The 26,813-nt window shown below is 37.6% G+C and overlaps 1 protein-coding gene across 2 annotated transcripts in view; it reads right to left on the bottom strand.

Annotated features, from left to right (window-relative positions):
- The window catches only part of RNF130 (ring finger protein 130), a gene marked incomplete at both ends in the record, with an annotated part of 128,280 nt that overhangs the window by 69,163 nt on the left and 32,304 nt on the right, over positions 1–26,813 (bottom strand). For both annotated transcript variants that reach the window (XM_079701684.1, XM_079701685.1), the window contains one exon: positions 10,036–10,286. In XM_079701684.1, the coding sequence (XP_079557810.1) occupies positions 10,036–10,286 (251 nt within the window). The remainder of the gene's footprint in view (positions 1–10,035; positions 10,287–26,813) is intronic.

Below are 26,813 nucleotides of genomic sequence, written 5' to 3'. Positions count from 1 at the left end.
GGGAAGTCTCATCAATCTCTATCTCCTCCATCCTGTTCCCTTCCCCCCAAATAATAACTCTTTATGTTAATTTTTGCTTTATCCTTACATTGTTTCCTTTTGAAAATGAACGCACATTATGTACGTGTGAATATATGTATATATGTGATATGTATATCTATATATATATCTCTCAATGTTTTCATGGTCCTCCCCCTTTCTTACAATAAATTGGTATGCTAAAACTGTTCTGCACTAAGAGGTCACCCCATAGCAGCATCCAGAGAGCTTTAGAAACCATTCTCTTTTACAGCTATACACTACTCCATTGCATTTAGAGTATTTCATGTGTAGAGTACTAGTTTATTCAAGCAAACTCCTATTGATGGACGTTTGAATGTTTCAAGTCTTTTGTTACTGTAAATAATATCAGAGTGAACTGTATAACAAATATGTCATTTTTTACTTTTGCAAGTTCATTATCAGGCAAATTTCCTACTAGTGAGGTTACTAAGACAAAGGATAAGTGCATATGCATTTTGCAAGATATTACAGATTCCCACTTCCCCACCACAGGAACTGTACCATTTTGCATTCTCATCAATGTATGAGTATGCTTGTTTCCCCTATAACCTCGTCAAGAAAGTATGTTGTCAAACCTTAGAATATTTTTTTCCCCTGCACTGATTAATAAGAAATCTTAGTTTGGTTTTAAGTCATATTTAACTTATGAGTGTGTATCTCACTTTGGTTTGAAGTCATATTTAACTTATGAATGTGGCTGAACATCTTTTAACATTTTAAGAACTATTTGCATTTCTTTCTGGTGAACTATTTATTTTTTTTTTGCCCATTTTTTTCTATCAGGTTTTCTGTCTTTTTTTGGGGGGGAGGTCTTCTTTATATATCAGTGTCATTAACCCTTTGTCTATAATGTAAATTGCAAATATCTTTTTTGTCACTCATTTTTTGGATTTTTCCTTTAAAAAATAGTCAAATTCATCAATCATCTTTATTACTCTACTGGATTTTGAGCTGTAATTCAAAGTTTTCCAAATTCTCCATCAAAAAGGAAAACTTAGCCTTCATTTTCTCCAATATGTGTAGTTTTATTGTTTATAATTAGATCTCTGCTTCATTTGAAATTTATCCTGGTGTACAACTGAGGAATGGATCTAATTTTGTCTTTTTCCAATTGTCCCACACCATTTATTAAAAAGTTCATATTTCTCCACTGATTTGAGATGATGCTTTGTATTAAATTTCAACACTCAGTTGTGTCTATTTTTTGGATTTTGCATTTTGTTCTATTGCTCTGTTTATTCATGGATTAACTCTTAACAGTCTTTTAAATAAGAGGCTTTATTAGGTATTATAAAACTTGGTGTGGCTAGCCACCTGTTCACTGCTCCTCTTTTTCAGGATTTTTTTCTTCATTACTTATTCTTCTAAATATATTTTATAATTACCTTATCTAACCCCAGAAAAATATCTGAAAATAATTTTATTGGGCTTAAGTTAAACTTATGAATGAATTTAGGAAGAAGTGATACATTCATTGTATTGAATGATTATATTCAATAGGAAGAAGGTGTCTTTTCCATTTGTTTAAGTATATACTGTATATATACAGTATATATATTTAAGTATATACGTCTTTCAGGAGTGTTTTGTAGTTTTTCTCATATAGATTTTATACAGTTTTAAAGTGTTTACCTAGATTGATCCATCCATCCATCCATCTATCCATCCAGGCTGAGTGTGTATGCTCATGTGTGTTACTGACTGCCTCAAGGGCTGAGGCTGCCCCACCACCCTGTGTTCCCTAAAGTTCCTTAATGGGTTTCCAAGGTCTTTTTTTCAATTATTTACACCTTAGAGTCTGTGGTGCTATATCTATTTTACCAGTTGTTCTCAGATTTATTTGCTGAGGTTTCCCCTCTGAGTGAAGCCCTTTCCTTCTGATTTCTGGTTCTTAGGACCACCCTTTTCTTCTTTTGGCTCCTTTTCTTGGAGCTACAGTGCAGGTCTTGCTGCTGCTAGTTGTCTGGCGTGACCACTCCTTTTCCAGAAGTTCTTGGAGGTACGCTGCTCCCTGGCATCATTGAAGATGCTGTCTGTGGGTTTTTCCTTTTGCTATCCTAGTTGTTCTTTGTATTTTTAAAAGGGATTTGGGAAGATTAAACAAAATACCCACTACTTCCATCCTGCTCAGATCTGAATTCTACTGAAGAATTTTAAACAAAAGAGTTCCATGATGAGATATGAATTTTGGAGAATTCAGATCTGACTTCCAGAGAAGAATGTATGTGACACAGAAAAGACTGGAGACAGAGAGACCAGGTAGAGTCTAGTACTTCAGAGAGATAAGTAGGGCTTGAATTAGGCAAGTAGTAGTGGGGCAAGAGGAGAGGACAAAGTAAGAAAGATTTAGGAGGTAAGACTGACAGAACCTAATGACTGACTGATGCGGGGGAATGAGAAGAGAGGGAAGTCAAGAATGGCCATCCCAGCTTTCTAGTTAGTGACTGGCTATGTGGGAGAGGCATCACGGTAGATGAGAGACTGGCAGAGAGAGGAGAGCAGGCACTGATGGGAGGAGTTCAGCTTCAGCAAGTTGATCTGAATGTATGTAGGGCACCTAATTAGAGATCTCCCATAAATATTTAGATATATCATCACTTCCACTTCTGAACTTTCAAAACGTCCTGCAGCAAAAGTAAAAAACATCTTTTCCTTGTGTTTGATAATAATGTCAAATATCTTCATTGTAATATTTTTCTTGGAACTTGGCTTCTGTGTTAACTACCTTCTTTTGGACCATCCCTTGAGTTTTAAATACCTCCCTCAACATTTCCCATCACACTGTGACAGGTATATCTCAGCTATGATTTTGTTCTCTTACTTGGATCTGTCTAAAAGCCATTTTCCCCTCACCTCTTGATTTTAATACTATTTGCGTCATGCTGACTCTCAAATATCTAAGATGAAGCAAAAATTCCTTTTGTGAAGATCATTTTTTTTAAGATCCCTTACCGTCACCTGACTACCATGCCAAGTACTTAATAATAATATGAAATAATGATGATATTTATAGCAACTAAGATTTATTCAGTACATACCATGTGCTAGGTACTGTGGTAAGTCCTTCACATGTACTGACTCATGACACCTTCACAATCATTTTATGAGAAAGAATTACATTATTCCCATTTTATAGAAGAGGAAATCGAGGCACAGAGAGATTAAGTAATTTGCTCAGATTGAGAGCTGGTAAGTATGTCCTATCCAGACTTCCTGAAAAGACTGGAGGGGGGAGGTGTCTTGGGAATCTGCAGTTTTTGAAAGTAAAGGAGGAGGAGGAGGAGGAGAAGAAAAAGAGGAGGGGAAGGAGGGGGAAAAAGTGCCCCCACATGATTCTTCTGCCAGTAAAATTTGAGACTCACTATACTAAGTATAAACTACCAACCTAGCTTCCAAAGCATTTCCCATAACCCTCTCCCCACTCATATTCTCCATACTTCTGACTTTACTTAACAAAGTTACTCAAGTTTCCACCTCACCACACACAGAACATTATAGCATGGGACAAAACCACAGGGATGCATCATTTTATTATACAAAGGAGAAAACCCAAATCCAGAGAGAACTAAGGTGATCTATCTAAAGTTAGTAAAAGCGCTGGGACCAGAAACGTTGGTCTCCTGACTTTCTAGTCCAGTTCTTTTTCCATTATAAATGCCTAAAAGACTTCCCATATTATAAAATAGGAAGGGATATTGACCATCAGGGGCTAGATTCATTTATTTCACTTGGTTAAAGACATCAAGAATACCAATGTGAACACTATTCTATATTTGGATGCAGAGTATCCAAAAGTTTTAAATCGGTAGAAAACAATTTAAAACAACTCATACTGCTTAATTTAACAGGAATGATCTGTTCAAAGCCAGATGGTTCACAATATATTGATGGCAGGTCACTTTAATGAGACTCATCTCCGGTTTCTGTTCAGTCATCAGAACTCTCCCATAGATACAGAATTAGGTCTATATCAGCAGATAATAGGGCTTTCTTCTTTTAGACACTGGTGAAATTCAGGTGCTGTAAATATAATTTTTCCCTGACTGAAATAACTGTCAGCACCTTCTTTCATTCACTCTCATCACTCTACCTTTTTCTCTTTTGCCTGAAAAGTATCCCCAACAGTTTTCCAAGGTAACCATTTGTCTGTGCCCCTATCCCTCCCCCAGCTCTCTACATAACCTTGCTATATTAATATTATTTTCCGTTGCTCTTCAATATTTTCCTCTTTAAGAACTCTTTCCCCCAAGTCTCTCCTAATAGAAAAAAATCTTTTATCACTCCACTGCTAAAAAACCTTTGATGACTCCTTACTGCTTAGAGAGTAAAGTCTAAATTTTTCAGCATGAGAGTCAAGCCCTTCATCTTCTAGTGTCAATATGCTCATCCAGTATCAGTTTAGTCTCAGGTCTCCTCCCTACTATTTCTGACGCCATTCAACTCTTCTGTCTCTCCTTTTATCTCCCCACAGCTCTATGGAAAATGATCCCTTTGCCTGAATTTCCACCCAGTTCCTGTCTGACGAAGTCTTATTCATCCTTTAAAATTCAGCTCAAATGTCACTATCTCCTCTGGATAATACTCTAGTAATATCACTCTGCTCCAAAAGAATAACTCTTTTTTTTTTTTTGCGGTACGCAAGCCTCTCACTGTTGTGGCCTCTCCCGTTGTGGAGCACAGGCTCCGGATGCGCAGGCCCAGCGGCCATGGCTCATGGGCCCAGCCGCTCCGCGGCATGTGGGATCTTCCTGGACTGAGGCACAAACCCGTGTCCCCTGCATTGGCAGGCGGACTCCCAACCACTGCGCCACCAGGGAAGCCCCCAAAAGAATAACTCTTATACTACACGGTATTTTGATTACACCTGTCTGCCTTCCCAATAGAATGTAATCTCATTCTTTAATTCATTTAAGCATTTACTGAGATACTGTGACATGCCAGGCCCTGTGCTAAACCCCAAGGATGTAGAACTGAATATCTTAGAAACACTCTGATCTCAAGAAAAAAAATTTTTTTTTTTTTTTTTTTTTTTTTTTTTGTGGTACGCGGGCCTCTCACTGCCGTGGCCTCTCCCGCCGCGGAGCACAGGCTCCGGACGCACAGGCCCAGCGGCCATGGCCCACGGGCCCAGCCGCTCCGCGGCACGTGGGATCCTCCCAGACCAGGGCACGAACCCGTGTCCCCTGCATCGGCAGGCGGACTCCCAACCACTGCGCCATCAGGGAAGCCCTCAAGAAAATATTTTGTGCTAGAAAAACAAAGTCTTAAGCTTTGATATAATGTTTAGAAGGCATATAGTCTCTGAATATAGAAAGTGGTATTTATTTATGTAAATTGATCATAATAGCAAGACATGAAAAAGAAGATAGAACACTTGCAATATACTTAAAAAGTGGTAAAATAATACATTCTCAGTTCAAAGATCTAGTTTCCTTTTCTAGTTCTTCTGGAATTGTCAATCCCTAAAAAACATAATAAAATTCAATCTACCATCCAACTATGAAGAAATCTGTCCCTTTTTGACTACATAATCTTTTCCTAGGGGAAAAACCTTGACAGTATGCACAATAACTTCTCCCCTTCCAATCTGGAAGGAAAAGACTTTTGAACCCACCATTTTTGAAGATTATATATGCAAAGTACTAGCCTTCCTCTGAAGAACATTCAGTGTTCTTCCATACTCGCACGTGCAAGTGTATTCTTCAGTTAGCTATCTTCCGAGATAAAAATGGGCAGCAAAAGCGTATTTCATTTCAGTAACCTTGAGATATGTATAAAGTCTAAGAATACTGCATACACATTTTGGCAAGAAGCTATAACGAGTTTTAAATACCTTAAAACCATATGCATTTTCACAGGGGATTTTCGTAAGAAGACCTTCTAAACTCAGTAGTCCTAGGTTATGGAATTTTTAATACCTGTCTTATTCCTCAACAGTAAAATAGAAGTTTTATTGTTCTGGTTTGTCAAACTTGACCACTTTGAAATTAAGGGTACAATATTAACTATGTGATTGTGAACAAGTTTACATTTCTCAGAAAAACCTTAAGTACCCTTTCAATAAAACACACCAAACATCTATCCTCTTGTGTAGAATAACTATCACTGTCTTATTAGAAGGTGACATTTAAGTTTACCATCAGGCATCATCTGACCTATTTGTATTCAGATGTATTCTAACAAGTTTTCAAGAAGAGCAACCATAGACACCTGGCATACACTAAAAAGCCAAAGCATTAGATTCTTATTTCCAATGTAAAATGGTGTCAATTGTGTACATTACACTGTGCTTAGAAAGTTATTCACAACACATGGTTCTCTTTGGTAGCATATTCTGTAGAAAGAACTGCTTCACGGTGACAGTTTGTGGGAGAAAATGAGTCTCTCCTTAAACTCACTTATTTTTCTTCACTAATAGTTCTGGTTTCTCTTTTAAAATAGCCAAAGGTTTCAACCAGTTGAGCTGCTGCCATCTTCGTATTAAACTTTAATAAGCTAAGCTTTTTAAGCCACATAAAAATTTCATCAAGTGCTTCTCAACCTTAGGAAAAACGGAAGGAGGAACAAAGGTCAGAATACCACTCTGCTACAGCAGCGTCTGGAGAGAAAATGCTTAGGAAGTCTGCGCGCAGTCAGCTGCAAAACCAGTTCCCGTTTGTGGCCTGCGCCAGATGGTGACTATGCTGAGTCCTTCATCACACACAGGCCCCATGGTGGGTGCTAATTAAAGCAGTACCGTCAAAGAGCAGGCTCCTGGGACAAACCATTTGCTTTTTTCAAAAGTCCTTGAGATGCGCTACATTCAAACCAATATTTTAGGGTTTTCTTGTCAAGAACACCCTTTTAGAGCTACTCTTGATCATTTTACTTTCACTCTTTCATGATGGCAATATATTTAAAAAACACCTTTAATTTATTTAAAAAAGGAGTATAGCATGCTACTTAGTTATATGAAGTTAATAACAGAAGGAACAGATAAAAGAGTTGAAAGGTGACTTGTTGCTGGGAAACAAGAATTGGAAAGAAGGCGGAAAAGATTGGGCAAGGAATCAAGCTTTGTGGTTTTGACAAAGGTGCAATACTGGACAGACATAAGCAAAAAAAGGAACCTGAACCTAAACCTCACACTTTACACAAAAATTAATTCAAAATGGATCATGGACTTAAATGTAAAACTTTTTGAAAAAAATTAGAAAATCTTTGGTATCTAGGGGTAGTCAAAGAGTTTTTAGACTTGCCAGCAAAAGCACAATTTATAAAAGGAAAAACTGATAAATTAAGCTTCATCGAAATTAAAAATTTTGCTCTTCAAAAGATCCTGGGAGAAACTGGGAGAAAATATTCGCAAACCACAGTTCTGACAAGACTTGTATTTAGAATGTATGAAGAACTCTCAAAACTCAACAGTAAAAAACAAACAACCCAGTAGAAAATGGGTAAAAGACACAAATAAACATTTCACTGAAGAGGATATACAGGTGGCATTTAGCACATGAAAGATGTTCAACATCAGTAGTCATTGGAGAAATGCAAATTAAAATCACAAAAGAGATATTACCATACACCTATCAGAATCACTAAAATGAAAAATAGTGACAACACCAAATGCTGTCAAGGATGCAGAGGAACTGTATCAGGGATACATTTCTACTGGGAATGTAAAATAGTACAGCTGCTTGGGAAAAGAGTATGGCAGTTTCTTACAAAATTAAATATGTGCTTATCATAATAACTCAAAAATTGCACTCTTGAACATTTATGCCAAGGAAATGAAAACTCATGTTCACACAAAAACCTGTACATGAATGTTCATAGTCACTTTATTTATAATAGCCAAAACTGGAAACAACTTCGTTAACCAAGTTATAGTACATCCAAGCCGTAGAATACTACTCAGCAATAAAAAGGAATAAACTATTGACATGTAACAATTTGGAAGGATCTCAAGGGAATTACGTTAGATGAAGAAATCCAAACTCTAGAAGTTAAATATTATGTGATTCCATTTATATAGCATTCTTGAAGTGATAAAACTACAAAGTGGGTAACAGACTAGTGTAGTCAGGGGTTAGGCAGGGGTGTAGGAGAGAGGTGGCTGTGGCTATAAAAGAATTTGCACAAGGGATCCTTGTGATAATGGGTCTGTATCTTGACTGTGGAGGTGGTCACCTGAAACTGCACAGAACTATACACACACCAGCACAAATTTAACTGGAGAAATCTGAATAAGATCAGTGGATTGCATCAATGTTGACATCCTGGTTGTGATATATACTATAGTTATGCAAGATTTTACTGCTGGGAGAAAATGGGTGAAGGGTATTTGGGATCTCTCTGTATTATTTCTCACAAACGTATGTGAAATTACACCTATCTCAAAATAAAAAACTAACGAATGTAAAGGACTGGTATTCCTGACAAAAATGCATATAACCTGGATCTAATCATGAAGGAACATCAGACATCAGACAAGCTCAAATCCAAAACAACTGGCCTGTACTCCTCAATAATGTCAATGTCATGAAACAGATTAAAAGAGACGTGACAACTGAACACAACATACAATTTGATTGGATCAATCCAGGGTTTCTTTGCTATAAAGGACATTATTAAGATAATTTCACAAAACTTAGAAAAGGTCTATAGATCAGATAATGATATTAATGTTAATTTCATTATTTTGATAATCATACACTGTGGTTATATAAGAGAATGTTCTTGCTTTTAGAAAGTACACAACGAAGTATTTAAGGGTAAAGGGGCATCTTATCTCAAACTTACTCTCAAATGGTTAAAAAGGAAATATGGTAAAATGTTAACAGTTGGAGAATTTGGGCAAGGAAATACTTTATATTACTCTTGTAACTTTCTGTAAGTCTGAAATTATAAATAATAAAAATTATCATGATAAAAATTTTAAAGACGTACAGGATGATGCACAGAGCCTGGCACACAAATGTTCAATAAATTAGAGTTTTCAAATATTTTATACATATTTTCAGATGCAGAAACAAGTTGAGAAGCTAAAAAAACTGTGCAAGAGGGACAAGGGCAAACTGGTGGTAAGGTCAGGATTTGAACTCCACACCCAAGCCTGTGCTCTTTTCACTAGAATGAGGAAGGATGAAAATTTCACACCCCCCCCACGGGGACTTAGATGTACTCTGAGGAGAGGATGGTGTTATATAAAAATTGTCTTCAAACCACTCTCCAAGCAATTTACTTCTTAGTGTCCTAGAAAAGCATAGGACTGGTAATGGGACCTAATACCTCAAACCTGGCTCCAGGGTAGATATTCTATATATAGCACATCAAACAAACTAAGTAATAAACTCACAGAAAACCATCTGCAAGCCCTTTACTACAGGGCAGTATATTGTCTTTCCTGTGTCTTTATTCATTCATCTGAAATCCACTGCACTGGTCAATGGAATTTCTAGGATGACTATCTAGATATATCTCTTCTATCGGTCCTTCCCCACCTCATCACTGCCCCATGGCTAAGCTTAAATAGGACAGATAATTTATTTTTCATTTATTTTTTCTGAATAGATAATACATAGTTCAAAATTCACATGGGAAAAAAATTTCACATGGAACAAAAATATATAGTGAAAAGTCTCCCTCCCCCACCCTTCCAACTCCCCTGCCACTGACAACAAATGTTACCAGCTTAAAAATGCAACTTTGTATATTTCTTCAAATTACCAGAATTAGCTAGATCACACTATGATATTAAGCTAACCATTTACCTGAAATATTCCAAGTGATCACTGTAAATTTAATAATTTCTCCATTTAGGTATTTCAAATATCCTTAAAATACTTGTGTAGATACGTTTTCAACATATTAAAATGACTGAGGGTTACCACTTTTTTTAATGAAAAAATATTCATATTATGTATGATTATAACAGATGTCTATGAATTATGGCCAGTAAGCATCAAGCAATATAGAGTACTGGTAGCTCACCTGGTTCCTGTCCCGGGCATTTGTGTACCTGATCTTCTGAATGAAGTAGAATATAAGCCATGCTGAAGAAATAATCATCAAAACAATAAAAGATATTGACACGAAGACTAGAGAGCCACGGCTGAAGTTCTTTGGCGGCATTCGAGTTCCAACTGCTATTGTCATTTGTACAGAGATGTTTTTCTCCAGGTAACTCAAAATATCCTTACCCCTCAATTCTGTAATCATGACAGCAATAATATCTCCAGTGCCTGTAATGTAAAATAAATATATATACTCAAGTGACATTTAAAATTTATAGATCAAATATATAAAAATGCTACTTAGCAAAACTACTGTAATTTTTGCTAATGGCAAGGGTTTGCAGATTCAACTTTTCAAATGAAATGAAGTTGCAGTTGGGTATGCTGGCACCAACTGGGACCACAAACTTGTTGTGTACTACTTAAGACTTAAACGCACTTGAAGCATAAAATGATTGCAGTGTTAAGAACCATATTAATTTATCTTACAACTATATTTAAAAGAGATTCTTAAATCAGCCAAGTGTAACAAAAGATGGTACACAGCATTGTATTATACACCAATAGAAATGTGATAAAATCATGGCAGGTTTTCACTGTGAAACCTTTTCCATCTTAAAATGTTCTTTTGAGAGTCCCAACTCCTTATAAAAGGTGAAAAACATAGTACAAAAATTGTACTTTTTACATTAATCTTTCTTACAAATGTTTATGGAGCACCTACTGTGTGTAGAACTAGCACAAGGAATAGAAAGAAGCAGAAGTACAAGATATACAGTTTTATAATTTCACTGGCTTAGGACACAAATCTGATAATAGAGTTCCAACAGCAAAATGCCAAATGGTGGTATCTTCAATCAGTAACAGTTGAAACTAACTTTGATTCTATGTGTAGGTTGGACTGGAGGAAGGTTCCTTTTTCATTTACCCCAGAAATCCTGTGGAAATCAAACCCTTCCTGAGAAATGTCCAAACTTCAAAAGTCTGGACTAGTCTGGCATCAAAATACTTGCAGCTTCTAACAGCTGTCCAGAGGTTCCGCTACAGCCACTAAGTTACTTATAAGGATGTTTGTAAGTTGCTCTCCTAGTCGTCCAGTTCTTTCAATTACATAAGCAGTAATACAGGAAAGGCAAGTGACTCTCTCTCCTATGCACAGCATGAAATTTCTATCCCTTTCCTTCTCCAGAAAGGGAATAATTTCCCACTTTCTTTTAAGCAAAAAGAGAAGCCTTTCTACCACCAATCCAGCTGTCAGTGATCATCCTTTCATAAGGTGAAGCTGCCTGTGGCAACATGCAACTTTTACAATAGGCCTTCTTCAAAGAGCCCCGAGACTGTGGGGGTCAAAGGGAGAAGAACAGACATTTTATTTTGGGAAAGAGAAAATTATAACCACTTACTTAAATTTGAATAAAGTTTGTGCATATAAATGTAAACCACCAAAACAAAATCAAAACCCCCCAAACTTGCCCTTTCGAAGGCTTCAATGACTACTACTACTAAATATTTAGTTTATATGTTTCATTCATCATATTTAACTAAAAGGACTATCCTTGTACAATGTGCAGTCAAAAGACCATATACAACTGAAAAGAAATTTAATAATAAAAAGTTTTATGAGAAGTTTAACCCAATGGAACATACACCTTTGTATAACCTTATTCAAAATTGTGCCAGTCATTTCATCAGAATTTATCAGCAGTTTATCAGAATACTGATTAAAAATCCCAAAACAGAAAGAAAACTGCAAAATTAAAGCAAGCAACAAAGTTAACTCTAATTATCTTTCTGAAGTAAGAGTTCTGATCAGTAAGTCAGAAAAAAAAATCATAAAACGATGCTAAACCATTTAAAATTTCCATTTAGAAACCTTAAGTGCTTTTAAAATGTTGTTCAACAGGCAATGATCTGCAGTATAAGATACCAGGTATGGCTATAAAGTAACTGAGACGGATCCCACAAACAACACACGACAATCAGTCTCATTGCTTTATAATCACACCAGGTACAAATGGTTTTAGAAATCAGTTCTGAGGCTCCCTCTTGAAGACTCAAGCTGGAAAAGGAGCTGGGAAAGCTGCACAGGTAGCCAAGGGAACCAATCCATGGAATGTCATTCATTCAAACAACACTAAATGAGCACCATCTAATTTCAATTGGAAAGCTGTCTGGGAGAAGAAGCATTTAATTATTTCAACCATCCCTTCAACAGTATTTATTGAGCATATCCTATCATCAAGGCTCCTTAATGTTCACTTTGCAAAGAGAGTGGAAAATTATCTGCTGTGAAATAGTAGAAAAGATACATATTGGTCTCTGTCCCTGGTTCCTGGGACAAAGCTCCTAAAACCCTTGCAACTTCCTAAGTGACAGCACTAGGAGCATCTTTTGTTCTAATATTAGGTCTCTGACCTTGGTTCCTGACACAGAGCTCCTAAAACCCTTGGAATTCCCTGGGTGATGGGAGTGTCTTTTGTTCTAACGAGGTGAATCTTGGCGGGCTCCTGGATAGCTGCAGGATGGGGGCAGGTCACCAGAGAGACCAAGCCATGATGAGAAGCTTGGACCTTTCAGCCCCAACCCCCAATCCTCTGGGGAGGGAGAGGGACTAGAGACGTGAAGCCTGCATAAAAATGCCAAAGTATGGAGGTCGTCCACGTTGGTGAACACATGGAGGTGATGAGAGGATGGCATGCCAGAGAGCCCCTTCTCACACACCCTGCCCTATGTATGTACGCTTTCACCTGTATTCTTTATTATATCCTTTATAATGAATCAGTAAATGTAAGTTTTCCCGAGTTCTGTGAGCCATTCTAACAAATTTTTGGACCGGAGGAGGGGGTTCTGGGAACCTCAACTTACAGCTGGTGGGTCAGAAGTACTGGTGACAACGTGGGACTTGCAACTGGCTTCTGAAACAGTGGTGTGGGGGGGTGCGATGTCTTGTGGGACTGAGCCCTTAACTTGTGGGATCTGATGATAACCCCAGGCAGATAGTGTCAGAATCAAATTGAATTACAGGACACCCAGCTAGTGTTGCTGAAAATTGCTTGGTATGGGGAAAACCCCACAAACATTTGGTGACCAGAAGTGTCGGAAGTGAAGTTTTCTGTGTGAGTAGTAAAAGAGACACACAGGAGTGCTTCTTCCTTTACACCTGCTCTTGATTACATGAAAACCGCATCTGCTCTCAAAGGGCAAAGGACAATTTTAAAGGGACTAGAGAGAGGAGCCAAACGCAGGTAGTCTCATGATGCTACTACAATGGAGGAGACTGGGAAGAGTGACAGGAAAGGAGACTAAAACACTGCTGGCCAAACAAAGTGAAAAATAATTACAGCAGATCATCAGAATACCAGCAAAGGCATTAGTCTCAACCATTTTAGGTCGTAAATCCCTTAGAGAATCTGATGGTAGGACACCCCCTTCTAATTTCAGGAGAGGTTCACAGACCTTCTCATTCCCCACCCATAAAAGGTGATCTGGGCTCAAACAACTTAATTTAAGGATTGCCTCAGACACTTCACTTTTAAAGACTGTGAAGCCTTGGCCCAGCTTCTGGGGTGGGGTGGGGTGGGGGAAGACATTAATGCCAGAGAATATGTAAGCTCAGGATAAAATTAGGGTTAGATCAAGTAGTGACTGATAAAGAGTTAAGAACTAGTTAGACTGTAACGATGTGAACATTCAAGGAAAGATGACAAATATTTGGAACATTCATCACCACTCTCTCATCTGAAGCCCTTGGCAAACAATGCTAATAAATCATGAATATGGCCTCGGAATCCCATGCATTTCAACATGCCCAGCAGCCAGGATTAATTTGCCAGGGATGCCAATTAAGTAAAAACCTAGTTGTGATACCTGATTTCACCTATTTTATTGAAAACTTTCTCCATTGTTATTCTTTAATGTGAATCTGTTTCCTCTGCTTGAGTATGGCTACTTTAATAAACAATTCAATTCTTCTTTTATTTTGAGAATTTTCAAGCCTACAGTATAGTTTCAATACTATATGAACACTCATGCACTTTTTATTTAGATCTGTCAGCTGGTAACACTTCACCTTTTCTGTGTGTATTTATTTTTGCTGAACCAATTGGGAGTAAGTTGCAAACATCATTACATTTCCTTCTTAAATACTTCAGCATTATCTCCTAAGAACAAGGACACAGTTCATTTATCATACTCAAGAAACTGAACTCTGATATGACATTGTTCTGCAACATACTGTCCACATTCAAAATACTTCTGACTGATTCTAATAATGACTCTCAGAACTGTTTAGGTTAGTTGAGTACCCAGTACCTAATCAGGCCTTGTGGGTACTGTGCTTAGTTGTCCCTTCTTGTTAGTCTCTTCTGATCTAAAACAGGTTCCTCAGTCCCTTTTGGTCGTTCACGACATAAACTTTTTTGATGAGTCCAGGCAATATGGTTTAAAAATGTCCCTCAACCTGGATTTGTCTGATTGTTTCCTCATGATTAGATCTCCAAAGTAAACATTTTTGGTAGGAATGCTACACAGGTGACGTTATGTCCTTCCAGCATGCTACATCAGGAAGCATATGTCGGGTTTTACCTTTACTGATGAAGGCGAATTTTATCACCTGGCTAATAATAATCTTTCATTCAATGCTCTGAGCACCCACTAATGCCCACCTGAATCAGTTACTACAATAGTGTTTGCAAAATGGTGATTTTTCTAACACTATGATTTCTTCTACATTTTGTAAAGTGGTTCTGTACTCAATATTTTTCTACTTATCTTTTTTTCCGACTAAATAAACAGAACTTCTGGGTTGGCATTTTTTTCTGTAAAAAAGAGTCCCCCTCCCCGCAACACCCAGAACTTCTATTTTTCAATGGGAAAAAGGGGTAGTGGAAAAATATGGTAATGCTGCTACAATTCTGACTACAAAATCAATTTTCAGGGGCCAAAAAATGAACCTCAGAATTAACCTCCTTTGGGCTCTGAAGTCCGAATGTCTAAGTTCAAATTCCAGCATGATACTTAACCTCTCTGAACTTCAGTTTCTTCTTTCAAAAAATGATATTACCTGCAGGCTTCATGGCCGATGCTCAATAAATGCTACAGTTTACTGAGCTTATTCTACTTGTATTATTATTACTCATGGAAAGCAGAGGAAGGCATTCTTTGGAGGAAACCACAAAGCCCCCACCGCAACATTTTGGAACTCCTATTCTCTCTAATTTCTCCCACCACCTTGGGAAACACTCAGGTATCTGCTGACCAACACAATCCTCCTGGCTTCCAAGAGGATTTGAGCTTCAGCTCAGGGAGTCCCCACAGTTGGGAAGTATCAGAAATCACCACCCTCTCCCCTCAACTGTCTTCGTCACCCCGCTCCTGAGAATGACTCTCAGGGCAAGCCCAATTCAGCCGGGCAGCTGATACTTTAACTCTAGAAAGGCAGATACAGGAAAAGAGCAAATGAACTGTTTGAGGCACTAGGCCACAAGTGGAGAAAGTGCTTTTACTATAAGCTCTTTCACTTTTGTACTATAAGCTTACCTGCAAAATCCCATTTAGCAGAGGTTTTATGCCTTAATAGATAAACTTGTTTGTTAATAAGCTCAAATCAGCTGCCAATGTTTTAAGAAATTTTAAAGCTCTTAAATAATTTTAGGAAATTTCCCATAAAAAATAGCTCAGGGGAATGCTGCATTCCCACATTAAGTGTCTGCAATGATACTTTTATAACTTCTGATAGTGGCATCAGTTATCCCTATAGAATTCAATGACCTCTTTATATGTAAAGCAGAACACCATATATTGTAAGTGAAAGAGACTAAAATTTCTTTAAAGGTCTAGAGTGGCCGCTGCTGAAGGAACAGGTAGGTGTAGGTCAGGGATTTTCTGTACTAACCTACCAGTCACATTGCACAGACTGGCTGAGCCCTGTGTGCTTGTGCCTCAATGAATCTGCTCACTTATGATCTGAGGGCTTCTCTTAACTCTCATTTCCACTAACTTAAGTCCTTCTCAGATGTTAATCTACAATACTTGCACTTCTTCAAACATAGTATTTACTTGTCTCTTCACTGACCCCTTAAAGAATTCAAGGGAGAAAAAAAGATGTTACATTCTTTTATGAAATGAATACAGCAGTAATTCTGATCAATGTGGATGACAGGTTATATCAATTATAGATCTCCTGCTGAGATTTGTCAGTGGTTTTTCTAAAACACATCTGTCATGTCTCTGTTCAGAGACTTTCACGTGTCCCTTCTATCAACTAAATAAAATTCAAACTCCTTGACATTCAGGGCATTTTGGGAGGCAAATGGACCTAAAGGTAACTGACAGTCATGTGATGGTAGACACTTAACCAAATGAAGCTGTCAAAGTGACTGCATGATCTAAGTAGAATGCAAGTGTGAAGTGTGGAGGAGGATAAGTGGGAGAAAACAGAGAGCAAGCCCAAGGAACAGGAAGCTTCAACAAACCCAAATGACAGGAGAGGGAGAGAAAGAGAAGAAGCAATAGTCGGAGAATAGGACACTGGAGTTGAGACTCCAGAATATAAAAATTCCAGGAGATAATGAGGCCTAGGTTCCTGGTGAGGTGGAATGGTCAAAGGATCTGAGGAAAGAATTTTAGGTTTGGGTGTTCACTCTCCACAAGGATTCTGAAGTTGGCCGGGATGATGGCAGGACCATGTGTGGGTAAGTCAGTCAGGAGTCAAGGCCTCTGAGAAGTGACAGGCAGGGAAGTGAATGACTGTGATAAAGGAGGGACACAGGGTGTGGAGCAAGAGAATGAAAGGTGAAGTTTTGTCATTGTGGAAGTGCAGTGGTTTGAAAGCAGCTGTACTGATTCAAGAAAATGCCAGCACCATGGGTATACAGCTGAGCCCACAAGGTTCACAACACTGACTAATTTGAAATTGTGCTGAAGTTTGAACCTAAACCTCCTGCCCCGAGGCTGACGTACAGGAGCTCCATGTGTGAGCCACCGAGCAACTGAGTTGCTTGATAATTCCTGATGATCCTCAACTGTAGTTTGTCCTCAAAAAGAACAAGGGTCTACTGAATCCTTGTTCTTTTATTCCTTGAGTAGGAAGTTCTTCAACCTTACACAAGTGGAGCAAAGGCTCAATGTCCAGCACTCAAATGTCAGTTTCTTTTTTCTTTTTTTTTCTTTTTTTTGTGGTACGCGGGCCTCTCTCTGTTGTGGCCTCTCCCGTTGCAGAGCACAGGCTCCGGACGTGCAGGCTCAGAGGCCATGGCTCACGGCCCAGCCGCTCCGCGGCATGTGGGATCTTCCCAGACCGGGGCACGAACCCCTGTGCCTGGCATCGGCAGGCGGACTCTCAACCACTGCGCCACCAGGGAAGCCCTCAGTTTCTTTTCTTATACTGTCTCCTGCCTATATGCACTCATCAGGTAATCTCTACATCATAAAAAAGAAAAGATGGCAGGAGCAAAGACCAGCATGGAAAAGAAAGCCACCTTCTTCCTTCATGTAGAGAGGCAGAAAGGTAGGAAAGTAATTAGGAAGACATCACCAGACACTAAGAGAGTCATCAAATCTTTTAGTTAGAAGAGTTCTTGGGGGTCATCTTCAACATAATACAGCAACACCCTATAAATTACTGACTCTTTTAGGTAACTGGTTCTATCCACGGGTAGTTTTAAAGGTCTTTTTTATAACTAAAATCTTGATTCCTAAATGCCCATTCATGGCTCTTGGTTCTCTTCTCTGGAGAAGCACCACTGAATAAACTGTATTTCACTTACTGATGGTGTAAAATACCATCAACTGTAAGGTGCATCATCACTGTATCCTGTCAATAAACTGTAAGACGCCATCAAATATAAGAAACACCTTCTAGAATCAACAAAAATTCCTCTTCTACACAACAGTCCTTCTGATAGTCAAAGACATCTTCCCTGGGGCTCCACCTCAGTCTTTTCTCCATAGTAATTATTCACATTCAAAAAGTCCCAAATTATTCTTTTTTAAAGAAGATTTTTTAAAGAATCTAACATTTACAAGTTAGAAATATCATATAAAAACCTTTCCCCCAAACCATTCAAGAGTAAGTTACTGGCATGATGCCACATCACCCCCAAATATTTACTGTGTATTCTACAAACAAAAAACCATTTATAAACAGAGTACAACCATCAAAATCAGGAAATTAACACTGATACATTACTAATCTAAGAGTCCATTCAATTTACTCAATTTCCCAATAATGTCCTTTATAGCGGCCCAGATGAGAGCCATGCATTGCATTTAACTGTCATGTCTCATTACTCTCCATCAGTCTGAAATAGTCTCTCAGACTTTGCTTGATGTTCACGACCTTGACACTTTCGAAGTCTACAGCCCAGTTATTTTGTATAATGTCCCTCATTCTGGATTTATCTGGTGTTTCCTTGTGGCTAGACTCAGGTCATATACCTCTGGCAGTAACATCACAGAAGTGATGCTGTGCTCTTTTCAGTGAATACTCCCAGGTGGCACAGTTTTGATATATCTCATTACTGGTGACATTCACTTTGATCATTTCGTAAAAGAGATGTCCTCCAGGCATTTCCACTGTGAAGTTACTCTTTTTCCCCTAGTAATTATTAAATATTCTCTAGGGAGGTATTTCGAGACCAGGTAAGTATTCCATTCCTCATCAAACTTTCAATTTATTTTACTTTTTAGATCAGTATTAAGTCATACTTACTATTTTTTTTTTACTTAATGGTCTAAAATACTATCATTATTCATTTTGGCTCAAATTCCAAACTCTGTTCGGTGAAACACGTTTATAGACTTGTTCCATCCTGTTCTTTTTTTTTGGACATCATTTTTCAATGTCTTTTTCAATTCTTTCAACAAAGAATGAATACTTCCAATATCAAGAGCAGTATGAGACTAATGTCTTCCTTCATCTGAATATTATGGTCACAGGGATACAGGCCAAGCCTTCAATATATTTTTTTAGCAGCCATGGCACATGTTAGCATATGCTGAGCTTACATGATTGAAGGTTCCCAGCTGTCCTCCACTTGAACTGTTACTTAAACCACGTCTCCACAAAACCTTGTTACTAACTTTTTTTTTAACCCATTTGCAGGCTGACCTAATGAATACTTTCTTTTTGGTGTTACATGTTCCAAGATCCACCTAGTTTTGTGTCATTTTCAAGTTAAGATACTTATATTTATGTTTTCTTACAAGTTTTTTTTCAATTTAAAAAAATTGAAGTATAGTTGATTTTAAATGTTGTGTTAATTTCTGCTGTATAGCAAAGTGATTCAGCTGTATGTACACATATTCTTTTTCATATTCTTTTCCATTACGGTTTATCACAGGATACTGAATATGGTTCCCTGTGCTATACAGTAGTAGGACCTTGTTGTTTATCCATCCTATATGTAATAGTTTGCATCTACTAATCCCAAACTCCCAATCCTTCCCTCCTCCATACCCCCTCCCCCTTGGCAACCACAAGTCTGTTCTCTGTCTCTGTTTCGTAGATATGTTCATTTGTGACATGTTTTAGATTACACATATAAGTGATATCATATGGTATTTGTCTTTCTCTTTCTGACTTACTACCCTTAGTATATTAATCTCTACACCCGTCAGTGCTGCTACAAATGGCATTATTTCATTCTTTTTTATGGCCAAGTAATACTACATTGTATATATATACCACATCTTCTTTATCCATTCATCTGTTGATGGAAATTTAGGTTGTTTCCATGTCTTGGCTATTGTGAATAGTGCTGCTATGAACATAGGGGTCCATGTATCTTTTTGAATTATAGTTTTGTCTTTATATATGCTCAGGAGTGGGGTTGCTGGATCATATGGCAACTCTATTTTTAGTTTTTTGAGGAACCACCATACTGTTTTCCATAGTGGCTGCACCAATTTTCATTCCCACCAACAGTGTAAGAGGGTTCCCTTTTCTCCACACCCTCTCCAGCATTTATTATTTGTAAACTTTTTAATGATGGCCATCTGACCAGTGTGAAGTGGTACCTCATTGTTTTGATTTGCATTTCTCTAATAATTAGTGATGATAAGCATCTTTTCATGTGCCTAGTGGCCATCTGTATGTCTTTTCTGGAGAAATGTCTCTTTAGGTCTTCTGCCCATTTTTTGATTGGGTTGTTTGTTTTCTGATATTGAGCTATATGAGCTGTTTGTATATTTTGGAAATTAAGCCCTTGTCAGTTGAACCACTTGCAAATATTTTCTCCCAGTCTATAGGTTGTCTTTTCGTTTTGTTTATGGTTTCCTTTGCTGTGTAAAAGCTTATACGTTTGATTAGGTACAAGTTCTTGATAAAAAATTTTTAATGAGTGGAGAAAGAAAAGTTAAGTACACAGGTAGGCATTCCAGCCAGGGAAGATAAGAAAGTAATTTACATTAGTTTTCACACCAAGCACCAGCACTCCAAAGGCCTTACAATATGTTACTTATGTTTAAGAACATCTAAGTCTGAGAGCTCAGTGAACTGAACAATTAAGAAAATGGATGGTGGTTGGTGTCAGCCAGGTTTCTCGCTTTTGGAGTGGGAGTTTACAGATAAGCAAAGAGAGAAAATGAGAATGATCTATGTAATGTAATGGATTAGAATGTAATGGATTAGAGTTGGAGACCTAAGAATGAACTTATTCTTAGCTTAATATAGATACAAATGGTTGTATGTAGAAATATTTATAGATATGTGCATATACAGGTATTAGTATACACACATATATTTCCTTGCTCTGTCAACTGGGAAGGCCCAGAAGCAACAGAACCTTAGTAGTAACAAGTACACCTAATACCCAGAGCCTGGTTTCTAATATCATTCTCCAATAAATGGAAACTAGGGTTCCTCGGAGAAATGGCTGATTCTAGGACTGGGACAGGAAATATATACAAGATGATCCTGGAGCATCTTACAGAACCAGGAAAGAAGGAAGTGCTCAAAAAAGCAAAACAAACAAAAAACCAACACCCATGGTAATGGCAACATGTCAAAGGACACAGGAGTCAACTGAAAGAACTCTCAGTGGCCAAAGCTAAAATAATTTGAGCAAAAAAATAAGCAAAGTAACACTGTATTACAATACAAAGTATAAAATAAATATCCATGAGTCCATACTGATTCATATAAATGACTGAATAAATTATAAATAGAGAAGAGATGAATCATCCAGATGAAATAATTCCAAGTAAATATGTAATACTTTACCCTAAGGAGGGGAAGCCTAACTCCCCACTCCTTAAGTGTGGGCTGTGCACAATGACCTCCTGAAGAGTGTTGCATGGAAGAGAGAAAAGAGAGACTTTATTTATTTATTTTAATTTCTTTTGGGCTGCATCAGGTCTTAGTTGTGGCACACAGGATCTTTTCGTTGTGGCACGCAGGCTTTTCTCTAGTTGTGGCATGCGGCCTCCAGAGCACGTGGGCTCTGTAGTTGCAGCACACAGGCTCTCTAGTTGTGGCGTGTGGGCTCAGTAGTTGCGGCGCGTGGGCTTAGTTGCCCCACGGCATGTGGGATCTTAGATTCCTGACCAGGGATTGAATCCGCATCCCCTGCACTGGAAGGCAGATTCTTAACCACTGGACCACTAAAGAAGTCCTAAAAGAGAAAGTTTATAGTGGAGAAGCCTGACAAACAGCCAGGTGGTCAAGGTCAACATCAACAGTGATCACTCATATTGGTAGTACATGATATGATATGATGAGAATGACACTTTACCTCTGTGGTCTTCCTCCCCAAACCCATATCCTCAGTCTAATCATAAGAAAAACAAACAAATCCCACTGAAGGACATTCTACAAAATACCTGAACAGTAGTCCTCAAAAAACTGTCATAACCAAGAGGAGCCTAAGGAGACATAATGACCAAATGTAATGTGATATCCTGGATGGGATCCTGGAACTAAAAAAGGGCATTAGATAAAAACTAAAGAAATTTCAATAAAGTATGGACTTTAGTTAATAATAATGTACCAATATTGGTTCATTAATTATAACAAATGTACCATACTAAAGTAAGATGTTAATAATAAGAGAAACTGGGTGCATGGTCTATGGGAATTATTTGTACTATCTTTGCAATTTTTCCGTAAATGTAAATCTATTCTAAAAGGTTTATTTTTAAAAAGAGTCATTCTATAAAAGGGAACAACTCATCAGAAAAAAAGGAGGCTAGAAAACAAATAACACTTTTAAAGTGCTGAAACCCAGAATTCTGTATCTATGTCCTTGAAAAATGATGGCAAAAAAAGACACTTTCAGGTAAATGAATGATGAGAGAATTCATCACAGCAGATCTGCACTCGAGAAATGATTTTAAAAAATTATCTGTATTGAAAGAGAAATGACACCAGATGGAACTTGTAACTGTAGAAAGAAAAAAAGAACACCAGAAATGCTTATATGTGAGTAAATATAAAAGCCTATCACTTTTCCCTTCATCAGTTTTCCTGTTCCCATTACCCTCTTTTCATTCCTCCTCTAAAGGCTCTGTAGACTTAGAATTTGACAGTAGGTAGAAAAGCCCTCCTAGGGAGAGACTCTCTAGAAACTCTGGGGAATTTTATACTGTTACAAACATGGAGGGGGTGCCTCTGGCATTTAGTAGGAATGGGCCTGGGAGGCTAAACATTCTGTAAATACAAAGGACAGTTCTGCAGAGCAAAGAATTATCCTGCCCCGATATGATTCACATCCCACCCCCAGAAAAACCTGAATTGAGGAGCACTGTAAGGCATCAATTAAGGGGTAAGTAGCCTCACCAGACCTCTGACACATGCAGCCAGGCTGCATCATCTTCCTTAGCAGCTGTGCCTATGGGACTAATTCTGAGCTTGCAAATGTAAATCCAGGTCATCATCATATGAACAGCTGCCAAGTAAAAAATGTCTTTTGTCCTGTAACCTATGGAACTGATTTCTAAGCCATTTTTCTAAACCCCATGCAGATCCTTTACATTATTTTAGCTTCTTCCTCTTCTGTTGCTGGAGAGGAAAGGATAAGCACAGGCAAGATAAAAAGGCAAATCAAGGGGCTTCCCTGGTGGCGCAGTGGTTAAGAATCTGCCTGCCAATGCAGGGGACCACAGGTTCGAGCCCTGGTCCAGGAAGATGCCACATGCTGCGGAGCAACTAAGCCCGTGAGCCACTACTGAAGCCCGCAAGCCTAGAGCCCGTGCTCCGCAACAAGAGACGCCACCACAATGAGAAGCCCGTGCACCACAATGAAGAATAGCCCCCACTCGCCGCGAGGAGAGAAAGCCCACGCAGCAACAAAGACCAAACTCAGCCAATAAATAAATAAATAAAATTTAAAAAGGCAAATCAAGTAATGAGTCCAAACAATTTACTCAGGATGCTGAGCCTTCAATGTCCGTGTTAGACAGGAAGGCTAGAAGATAAGTTGTCTTAAGTATCTGGCAGAGGGAGGGGCTCTCCACTTCCAGAGAAATAAAGGACAAATTTAGAGCTTATAAGAAAAGTTTTTAAACAGAATCATCAACAGTCATTTTTTTAAAAAGCTGTTATTTTTTAAAAGCTACTGCTTATATGTTTCAGTGTCAGATTTTTCTTGATAATTATGAATTTTTGAAAAAGTAGATGGATCATATGGAAGATACAGAAGAGATATATGCAAACTCAGGCAAAAAGATACAATTAAGACTGTTTCCTGCTATAGCAGTACATTTAAAATGCAAGCTCAGCCTTTTCTGAGGTAATTAAATCCATATTCAATTAGAACCTAAAAACTTTAAACAGTTAAAACAATAGTATGACTATTATATTGATATGATAATTATTATATATTAATAATGTATATTATTAAAAGCCCATTTTCTTGATGGGCTTTAGAATAAAATAACAGATCGACACTAAGTGGCCCCAAATTATGGATATTTAAAGATATTTTGCAATATGTTTGTGATTTATCTTAATTTGTTTTCATAAAGTGTGAATTTTTACTATTCACAAAGTGATTTATTCTATATTTTACAAAGTATGTTTTTTTCTATTCATTGCTAGATAATAAATATAGAGCTATATACTTTTTCTTTTTTAAAGAGAATATGATGGGAAAAAGGTGAAGAGCTATTTAACTAATTCTATTCAACCAGCCAAAGAAACACTATGCAGCATTTGATACTGCTAACTGACATAAAGATAGAAAAGCAACATAATTATTTGGTTACATGTTTATCTAAATTACCTCATCTTCCTATTAACAATGAAAAAAATGTCCACAGATTCTTACAGACATACAAATAAAACTATAAAAGAGATATCCAATTTGACAATGATCTGACACAATTTATGACTGTTAAACAGTAAAGTCTATATCAATTTTTAAAAACCAGGAAAATAAATCCTTAACTTTCAGACAAATGTGTATTATTGTAATGTGCATTATTTTAAACTATCCAAGAGCCCATAACCTCCCCCTTTACACTGCCACGTATCTGTTCACTACAAAGAACTTATTCTGCCAACTAGAGGTAACAAATAAAACCACAAATTGAGCAGTCTTTCCTGTCAGTGATGTCATGGACACTGCGCCAGAAAAGATGTCCTTCAGTCACCGGATGAAGGGCATTCATTAGAACAAACATGAACAAGCTCCTGAAACATCATTAACAAGGCAAGAAAACGAAATACCTATACTTAACAATGTGGAATTTAAAAATTAGTTATAAAATATATCCTTAAATGGAAAGAAACCTTAACAAAGCTAAATGTCTTCATGAAATCATTTCAATGTAGCACATACTTATTTTGTTCAAGGTATTCTGCTGCCCACTGCAGAGAATAGAAAGATAAAACACAAACTTTAACTTAAAGAAACCCATAGTCTTCTCTCTACTGCCAGTCTAGTATGCAAATCATGACAACATAAAAGCAGAAGGACAGTACTGTCAAGAGGTACGAAAAGACACCGTGAAGACTGCAGGGGCCTTGGATAGTAAACTCACTGAGGGTGTGACCAGGGGTCTTTTTTTCAACTCTTACCATTTCGTATTAGTTCATGTCACAATGCATAGCACAAAGGTTTCTTTTCTTAAATGAAGGGTGGATAGAATTGACATGAGAGCAAGGGAGGGCTAAAGCATGGATCTTTGGGTCTACCCCTTGAGATGTGGAGTTACAGGTCACTGGGGGAATCTAGTGACTCTGATGGAAGGGTCCTTGAACCTCATGTAGAAACAGGAAAAGAAGGGGCTCTATGGAGGGAGAGAGAAGCAGTGACACATTAATGAGCCAGGAAAACAAGTGGTTCTCAGAGCATAAAGATTTTCTATGTTGTCGTCCTACATAATAGGGATTCATGGCCTTCCAGAAAAATAGATTCAGAGACGAAAAAGGTCTTCCCACACAGGAGGCAACGTGGCCTACATCACAGAGGAGGTCAGTGAAAAATCTGAGACTAAAACCTAGTTTTCTTGTCTTTACCTATTTCTCAAAGCAAGATCTGTGGGCCAGTGGCATTAGCCTCACCTGGAAACTTATTAAAAATACAGTATCTCAGGCTATACCCCAGACCTACTGAATCAGAATCTGCATTTTAACAAAATTGCCAGGGGATCCACACGCACATCAAAGTTTGAAGAGTATTCCAGAGCATGTATCTAGGTGTGAAATTACTGGATCACAATGCGTGAGTTCTTTAATGTATCAGATGGTGCTAAATTTCTCTCCAAAGTATTGTTATCAAGTCACTGTCTCACATTATTCTTTCTAATTTTCTGTGTATCTAATTACAACATAAAGCCATTTCCTATTGCTCTTACATTCCATTTGCCTCACAAAAGTTCCATTTCCTAAGAATATATCCTCAAGCTCTATCCTTAAATTTCCTTATTTGTGTTGTTGTATACTAAAATGTGATAAAAGTTACATGGTCAAATAAATTTAGGAAACCATAGGTTAATCAATTAAAACAAGTCTTTAAAACTTCTCAGAGACCTCATTATGTTTATTAGGATAAAAGTGGAATACTTTGCAAGCATTTTCCAAAACTTATTTTATCATTTACCTTTTTTCTCCATCGGTCATCTATGGAACATATCTGGATACACTAACATTTCAAGGAACACAGATGGGAAATCCATGTTAATTTATGGAGAATTTCCTCCTTTTTTAAACAAAAATCATTAAAAAAATTCAATTCCCTCTCTAATAATCCCCAGATCTTCTCATACTTAAGACTCTCATTCTCGCTACTTCTCTGTGGTTCTGTGTATGTAAAATAACATCACAGAGAAAGAAAAATACATTCTGCTCAGCTGAATTTCTCCCTATTCATTTTTCATGTTTTCAGTAAGAAGAAATCAGTAAGGTCCAAAATTTCAAATAGTTTTTCTTACCTCTAAGGCAGCTGAGGAGAGCAAACTGTTACCTGCTCTGAGACCTAATCAGAAAAACCAGTCTTTTTTAAAAGAAATTTTTATTGGAGTATAGTTGATTTACAATGTTGTGTTAGTTTCAGGTGTACAGCAAAGTCAATCAGTTATATATATACATATATCCACTCTTTTTTAGATTATTTTCCCATATAGGCCATTACAGAGTATTAAGTAGAGTTCCCTGTGCCACACAGTAAGTCCTTATTAGTTATCTATTTTATATATAGTAGTGTGTATATGTCAATCCCAATCTTCCAATTTATCCCCCCACCTTACCCCCGGTAACCGAAAGTTTGAAAAACCAGTCTTGAATTCATGTTTCCCACACACGATGTCCTGCAAAAT

The sequence above is a fragment of the Hyperoodon ampullatus genome (assembly GCF_949752795.1).
Source record: "Hyperoodon ampullatus genome assembly, chromosome: 4".
NCBI classification, from domain to species: domain Eukaryota; kingdom Metazoa; phylum Chordata; class Mammalia; order Artiodactyla; family Ziphiidae; genus Hyperoodon; species Hyperoodon ampullatus.
Note: the sequence above shows the minus strand (reverse complement) of the source record. Positions and strands in the feature narration are given on the sequence as shown.